Source organism: Fundulus heteroclitus, chromosome 24, assembly GCF_011125445.2.
Source record: "Fundulus heteroclitus isolate FHET01 chromosome 24, MU-UCD_Fhet_4.1, whole genome shotgun sequence".
NCBI classification, from domain to species: Eukaryota; Metazoa; Chordata; class Actinopteri; order Cyprinodontiformes; family Fundulidae; genus Fundulus; species Fundulus heteroclitus.
This window is the reverse complement of record NC_046384.1, coordinates 14,691,585-14,699,410: the sequence shown is the minus strand read 5'-3', so window position 1 is coordinate 14,699,410 and position 7,826 is coordinate 14,691,585. Positions and strand designations below refer to the sequence as shown.

General features: G+C 40.8%; 1 protein-coding gene across 1 annotated transcript; it reads left to right on the top strand.

The window, feature by feature from the left end:
* The first annotated feature begins 694 nt into the window (after positions 1 to 694).
* On the top strand, positions 695 to 6,063 carry cenpl (centromere protein L). The gene is made up of 5 exons (XM_012857304.3): positions 695 to 791; positions 2,591 to 2,762; positions 2,850 to 3,104; positions 3,957 to 4,514; positions 5,959 to 6,063. The coding sequence occupies exons 1-5, from the start codon at positions 772 to 774 to the stop codon at positions 6,031 to 6,033; spliced, it is 1,080 nt and encodes a 359-aa protein (XP_012712758.2). The 5' UTR covers positions 695 to 771; the 3' UTR covers positions 6,034 to 6,063.
* Positions 6,064 to 7,826: the final 1,763 nt, after the last annotated feature.

The following is a 7,826-nucleotide window of genomic DNA, read 5'->3' as shown; positions in this document are numbered from 1 at the left end:
TTAATTTAATAAAATAGGCTAAATACAGTTTAATATATATATGTTAAATGATCATATTTTGTTGGGCAGGTTAAGGAAAATCACAATATTTTTGTTTATGTTGTTAAATTTTTTTTATTCATCTTTTGGCCCTTGAGTACTTTCGATTTAACAACTTTTGGCCCAATAGGCAAAAAGATTGGGCACCGCTGGTTTAAACCCTATGACCTCTTAAAAGAAAAGGGAGGACATTACTACTTTACTGCAATTTTATGAGCCTTGCTAAATCTTTGACAGATGAGAGAATATTTAGTTTTGGAAAACAGACAAAATCCATCCTTGCCTGGAAACATGGTGGGGACACACTATCATGCTGCAGGCGGGTAGAGGGGGTAAATACAGGGGAGGAAAACCTGCCAGAGCAAGTAAGAGGTGTTTCTACAAAGTATTGAGTCGGGCGGTGGGATTCAAATCATTCTTTTTTTTTTTAAACTGTGCAGTTTTCTTTTGATCTCACCACTATGCGCCCCATGGTCTTGGTCTATGTCATAAAATAAATTCAATTGCATAAAGGCTTCGGGTTGCAATGTGAACATGTGAAAAACTTGAAAGGGAATTCAGCCTTTTGCCGGGTATTGCAAGAGTAGTAATAGCAAGCGGGCAGCAGGTGGCAGTAGTGCGCCGATAGCGCTGATGGCTGGCGGAAAAAGAAGACGAAGAAGACTCAGTTCAAAATTGACTTCCGGTGTTGTTGTTGGTTTTTTTTTTCCCGGCTTCGGTCGGTATCCAGACATGGACAAGTCTCGAACTAGGTACAGTTCTGTGATGTTGTTAGTTTTTTCATGAAGGTGCGAGTTTAGACTCGGTTTATCTCTCGAACTGATTCAACTTGTGGTTTCCTTCGCTGCTGCTCGGATAGTGCAGGGAGAGTCCACAAGGATCAGCTAGCTTAATCCATATCCGCTATTTCATTATTTATGTATTTATTTATCTTTGCAAAGGACGTTCTTTCTAAAACAAACGTTGTGTTCCTTCGTTAATTTTCCTCTGTTGACTTTCAAATGTTACTAAGATGGTTGAACTGTAAGTGGACGTTCTAAGGTACCATATATACTCAGATACTGATGGATCACGAAGTACTAAAAGCAAAATGAATGGTCACATGCCTTCTGCTGTTTGTTTACACTTAAAAAAAAATTAGGGACAGTTTTTATTTCTGATGCAAATGACGATTGGCCAAATTTAGGTCTGCACTTTGCAGTTCTCTCTTGATGTAGCTCTCGCTCAGACCTCAGTGTGGGGTCAAGGGTTGCCAGATCGGACATGCCTGACTAAAAAAAACAAGCAAACAAACAAAATCAGAACCCAGAAATCTCGTCTCAAGCTCTATTGAGCTGACGTTAGAAGCGTAGACCTATTAATAATAAAAAGCACACGACAGCACCATAACAGAGACAAAAGCTGCACACACAGGCTGTGCAATCAGGCAACCAAAAAACCTACACACACACACACACACACACACACACACACACACAGAGTCACGTTGTCATAGCAACCACAAAATAAGCTATCAATAGCCAGCTAGTATGGGTTGTGAATCTAACTTAAATAACTTAAAATAACCCGTCTTTCTCTCTTTCATTGAGAATAGGTCAACCTAACATGTTCACGCCGCCATGAGACGTTTTCAAAGCGATCAGTTGAACTCCTATCCTCGTTTAGGCAGGTTTTACGATTAACGATACCAGTTCATAGGGACGGCTGATCAAGCAATTATTATTAATCATGGAGGATGTCAGCTTTTGACAAAGTCTATGCATCTCATAAGAAATGAACTATAAAAGGAGAAAATGGCATTAAAAAGTGTTTTTTTTTTGTTTTTGTTTTTATTGGCCACACAGTGGCGACTATTTTGATAGAAATTTCCTATTAATACTATCTGAACATTCGCCAGCTGTCGTGAACCCCCACACCCCCCCCCCCCCCAGCCCAACGTGTTCAAAAGAAGCCCACACTGCAAAAACAGAACTAGAAATAAGTACAATTTACTTGAAATGAGTGTATTTGTCCATGATTTGAGCAGGTAGATGAGATTATCTGCCAATGGAAAGAGTAATTTTACCCTTAAAATAAGATAATTAGATATACTGCACTTAAAATAAGTTGATGGAGATGATTTCTTCCTATTTTAAGTGCAAAAATCTTATTCCATTGGCAGATTATCTTATTTACCTCGTTTCAAGAAACTTTTAACTTTTAATAGAATTTGATTAAAGCTACATTTACAAAACTATTACTTTAACTTTTGTGAATAAGGCAGTCAGCAATGGCATCTGACTGGTTTATGATTCCTGTTCCTAAAAATCTTTCATGCTCTTCACCGAAAGCAACAATTTAATGGAATTGATCGTCATGATGGTTGCCTGCCAACTTCTCCTCCCTGAGCAACCAGCGCGTTCGCATCAATACTACCACAGCCAAAAGGGTTGATTTTTTTTTTTGTTTCACAAAGAATATCTTTCATCTCCCAAAGTCTCCGAAACCAGGACCTTTTACCCGTCTGAAAGTCGCGTCTCCTCTGAATAAAGCATCTCTCTCTGCTCTCCAGCGTAACGAGCACCCCCATCAGCAGTGTTTCCACCAGGAGAATCAGACGGCGGAGCTTCCGGCAGTCGACCCGCTCCCACTTCGGCGTTGCGTCACGGCTCGGCCTGACCCCGGGGCAAACCACGCACAGGTTCAACACCAGCAGAAAAGCCCCAAAGCCCCAAAATATCACCGTGAGCTGCAGCCGGTTTCTACTTTGTTTGAAGGTTTCTGTTCGTGGCTCGAGCCTTTGAGTTCTGACCGTGTCTCTTTGCTTTCAGGAGAAGGTGAGTCCCGAGCACCTGGCGCTGCTGGTGAAAACGGAGTGGCACCTTTGCTACGTGACCCCCCTGTACCGGTTCAGACACACGCAGCTGAAGAGCTACGCACGGCAGCTCTCCGCGTTCATCGCCGCGGAGAAGCAGCAGGGCCTGGGGGTGGAGGTAGGGGGGCTGCAGGACACCTTCAAAGTCTCCATGTCTGTGCTGCAGGGCCTGGCAGAGACGAACGACGACCCCGAGACTGTCCTCATCCAGGTACGGGCGGGGACTCGCAGTTTTCAGTTGGGCTGAACGATTTTGGAAAATAGTCTAATTGGGATCTTTATATTGCGATATAATGGGATTTTCTTTTGTTTAATTTATCATGTATTTTTAAACATATACAAGCAACAAATCAATCTGTTTCATTGCTGTGCAGATCAGGTGCTAAAAGAGCCGCTGCGTCTCAGCTCGGAGCAGAAATGATTGCGTTCTGCCTACGATATACAATATAATCTGATTGAATTTGACTTTGGAAAGTGCCTTTAGATGACATGTTTCATGAATTGCCGCTATATAAATAAAACTTAATTACTGATACATTTTAACCAAAATTGCAATTTGATTTTGACTTTGCTCTGCCTTAACCACAAGCAAAAAAAATGGCTTCTACATAAAGATGTTTGTATACAAGGACTATTTAAAACTAGAACTTATAATGTTTTTATTAATCAGAAAATTATTAAAGATAACAGCTTTTAATTGATTTGGACATCAAGCCTTGTTGAACATAAAGTGCAACCAACAAACAAGTCTATGTATTAAACTGATTGACCGGTACTTGATGCTGTGGTGAGATTCCTGAAATATTCTGGTAAAAAAAAAAGTATGATTATATAAACTCTAAAACAAGTAATAAAATGAGATTATCTCACTGCTGTAACTGTCTTCCCTTCCATGTAGAGGAAAACCCACTTTAAACATGTTACTGACACCACAAGGACGCGTCTGATCCATTAATTGTTGGAAATTGCTTTTTTTTTACGATTATATTGCAAATGTGATGAATTGTGCAGCCCCCTAGTTTTCAGTCGTGTCTTCACCGCGTCGTCTCGTTTTCCTTTAAAGGTGCAATCAAGGCCAGCGTTTGCCAGGCAGGACGAGCCTCTGAAGACCGTTTGGAGCGGCTGGCTGTCCTGCATCAACGGTAACCCGGAGTACCTGCACTCGCTTCCGAAGGACTTCACCTGCCTGCCTCTCTTTGGCAGCAGGGGGCTGGAGGGGCTCTCGTCGCTGGTTAAATCGTGGCTGCGCAGCACCTTTGACTGTTTCTTTGGCCCCCTGGACATCAATCAAACCACTCTGCGGTGGCTCGCTGCGCTATGGACCAACTGCCACATGGAGTCAAACATCCAGCACTTAAAGATGCAGTGGACTCTCCCGGCGGCGCCGCCGCTGCACGTGGCTTACACGGTCAACTCTGGCGACGCCCTGGCGCTGTGGCGGAGCGTGAGGAAGAGCAGGGGGGCGGACGAGGAGGCGTGCATCGAGATCGAGGAGGTGACGAGCTTCATGGAGGGACTCACGAGCCACTTTTACAGACACTTCGGTGTGGACCTTTCAGCCGGGGACCTGAACCAGGTCTCCACCGCGCTGGGGTCAGCCAAAGTCAAAGGCAGGATGAAGGTACGGTACCGACACAAACGGATCTGTGTGTGTCTGGGAAGAACAAATCTGATTACGGCGTATCATACGCTCAGAAACGCCGGTTTATGGTTCTGTGGTCTTTTCCCTGTAGTACGCCGGTTCTCACTGGAACATCTAGAAGTTTGCAAACTAGAATCAATTTCCAAAAAATTAGGTTGAAACGGTCTTGAGGGAGCTCTGTGCTTTTTTTTTTTTTATATATGTGTGATATTCTGGCAATGAGAAACTTTTTATGTAAGCCAGCATCTGCACTGCATAAGAAAACTAAAAGTAAGTAATATTTTCTTGAAATGAGTGTATTTGTCCTTGATTTGAGCATCTAAATAAGATAATTTGCCAATGGAATGAGCATTTTGACCCCTACAATAAGATAATTAGATATACTGCGCTTGAAATAAGATGGAGATGAGTTGTTCCTGTTTTAAGTGCAAAAATCTGATCATTTATACTTGCCTGCTCAAATCAAAGACAAATATCAAAGAAAAATACACTTCAAGACAATTGTACTTGCGTTTAGTTCCCTTTTTGCAGTCTGTTGGTTCCTTGGCTTTCTTTGCCAATATTTCTAATAATCCATGGCTTGTTGGCAACATCTGGAGAAAATCTTGAATTCCTCCATCTAATTCATGAAGGAAAAAAAACTATATTTCCACGTCTATATTGAGTAATTAGGACCCCATTAGGTCCTAATGCCCAAATATTTCAGCACCTTGGCAGGTCTTAAACCAGGGGTGTCATTTTGGTTTAGGGGCCGCATTCAGCTCAATCTGATCCCAAGAGGGCCACACGAGTAAACTCATTGCAAGATTAAATAGAACTAATAAAAGTGGACTTTTTGTTGATTTTTATATTTAAATGAATTTCACTTTTACACAATATATTATGAATAACCTCAGCGTTTTTAAGAAAAGTATGCGCAATTTCAACAATACTTTTACTCAGTTAAACATTTAAGTGCATTATGCATAAGAACTGATCACAGTGATTGTACAATGTTGAAAAACATTTATTCACATTTTTTGGAACTTAAAAACACTGTCCTGCATGACAAAATACATCAAACAGATAAAAATTAAGAAATGATTTAAAATCAATTTTCCACATCTGAAGCTCAGCGATACCGTCTGCTGATTAAAACACAGCGCCCCTCGTGGACAATATAGAAACTGCAGATTTTCCAATTAAACGAAGTACATGTTTTTTTCAATAATTGTTTTATCATTCTTTTCCTTTTATCTCCTCTTTCTTTCACCTTTTTTTTTTCTTCTTGTTCTTTCTTTCCTCTCCTACTTTCCCATTATAGTGTCCATATCATTTGAGATCTTCCCCGCATGAATCATAATAAAACTATTCACATTCATAAATCAAGCGGAGCACTATGGCAAAAGCCGTACTGCTAATATATTTGTCTTTTTTTTTTCAGATTTCCAGCAGCAGATATTTAATCAGCACCCTGAGTCTGCTCACAGAATGCGCCTTTCTCAAGATCCCCATCTGACCGCGACACACGGAGACTTTTACTGACCCTCCCCCGGCCCGGGTTCACTGACGCCTTCCCCACCAGAAGAGACGTACTCTACATCTTTTTGGCAATTTTTTTTGTTTTTTCTAAATTACAAATAAAATTAAACGACAAACATTTCCTTTTAAAGTCCTTTATAGGAGGGAGAGGGTGATCTATTTCTGGACTGATGTATTTTGGAGCGTTCCTTTTTTTTTCTGAGTCAATAATTCATCTTAATAATAGTCAGCAAGGCAGAAGCCAAGTGGTCTCTTGGCTCACAGCAGGACACAAGGCAGGGTTGAGATGACCTTAGGGACGCTGAAGGTCTGGTTTCAGTGTCTTCGCAGACATGGGGCACGCGATAGGACGCTTGCTTGTATGATACCACACAACAAAATCTCTATCTGTCGTTTCATTTCAATAAATGTTCTTTGTTGCCTCCATGTGAAAAATACGGTAGTTGTTTACGGTTTTGTTCAAATCGAATCCCGCACCCCGTGCGGCGGACCCCCTCGCCCAGATTGCCCCGGCAGCGTCTTGTCAGGTTGTCCTCCAGAGGCAGTGTTGTATAGTAACGAAGTAAAAATACTTCACTACTGTACTTAAGTGTATTTTGGAGTACTTTATACTTTTCTCAAGCATAACATTTTTTGATAACTTTTACTTTTTCTTCACTATATTTCTAAACTTAATTGCATACTTTTACTCCAGTACATTTTCAATGTTTTGGTTTAGTTACTCGTTGGTTTAGAGACTCACGCACGTCAGTGTTTTGTCCCCACCTACTGATTGACTGCGACAGAGTTGGGACTTACCTGGGCTTGTTCATCACCACCAACAGGATAAGAAGCTGGTTCAGTGGTAAATCAGGTTAAATTAACCTTGTGGTATAGGTAAAGCATCTAATAGCAGAGAGTCCTAATTTTCTTAACTAAATGATAACCTGCAGGTGTATCTATTAGCAGGTTTACCACTTCCTGTAGGTTGGCTTGACCTGGTTTATTAATTAACCATGTTCTTAGTATACACCCCCTGGTCTAAATTTTGCTTGCACTTGGTTGTGTACAGTTTTAAAGTGCACAGCACTGACCTTACTTGAAGAAGGAAAACTGAAAGCTTACAAAAAGGTTGTATTTTCTGTCTAAACTTGGTCTAAATTTCTCCTGCACTTGGCTGTTTATATTATTTCAAGTGAATTTGGCTTTCAAAGTTTACCAAAATCTAAAAATGTCATTTAACCTGCATTTGCTTTGTTTTACTTTTTACTTATACTTTTTATTACATTACTTGAGTACATCGATTTTTACAGTAATTTTCATACTTAAGTACAAGACATTTCAGATACTTTAAGACTTTTACTCAAGTAACATTTCAGTCAGTGACTTGGACTTTTACCAAAGTCATATTTTGGAGAGGTACTTATACTTTTACTTGACTCCGGGATTTCAGTACTTTATACAACACTGTCCAGAGGTGGACGAACCCCCTTCGCCTGAATGCCCGGCGCTGTTCTGTTACGGAAAACTGTCCAACAATTGTCCTGCTGCGACCTCAGAAGTATAATCAGCTGTTGGATCACACTTTTAAGGGCCAGACCTTAGTGAGCGTCTGTGGCAAAGTGTCTTTGTCATCATTCCAAAAAAAGTAAAAAAAAAACAAAGCAACTGGACTTGTTTTTCGTAGTTGAAGACGTTTCGCTTCCTCTTCAGGAAGCTTTCTCAATTCAAAAAGTCTGGAGTAATGTGGAGTACCAAGCTTTATACTACTGCCCAAACAAAGGCCTTGTA

Coding starts and splice junctions, on each gene's coding strand:
- cenpl (XM_012857304.3), top strand. CDS start 772: ATGGACAAGTCTCGAACTAG. Junction 792..2,590: donor ATGGACAAGTCTCGAACTAG/GTACAGTTCTGT, acceptor TCTGCTCTCCAG/CGTAACGAGCACCCCCATCA. Junction 4,515..5,958: donor AAGTCAAAGGCAGGATGAAG/GTACGGTACCGA, acceptor TTTTTTTTTCAG/ATTTCCAGCAGCAGATATTT.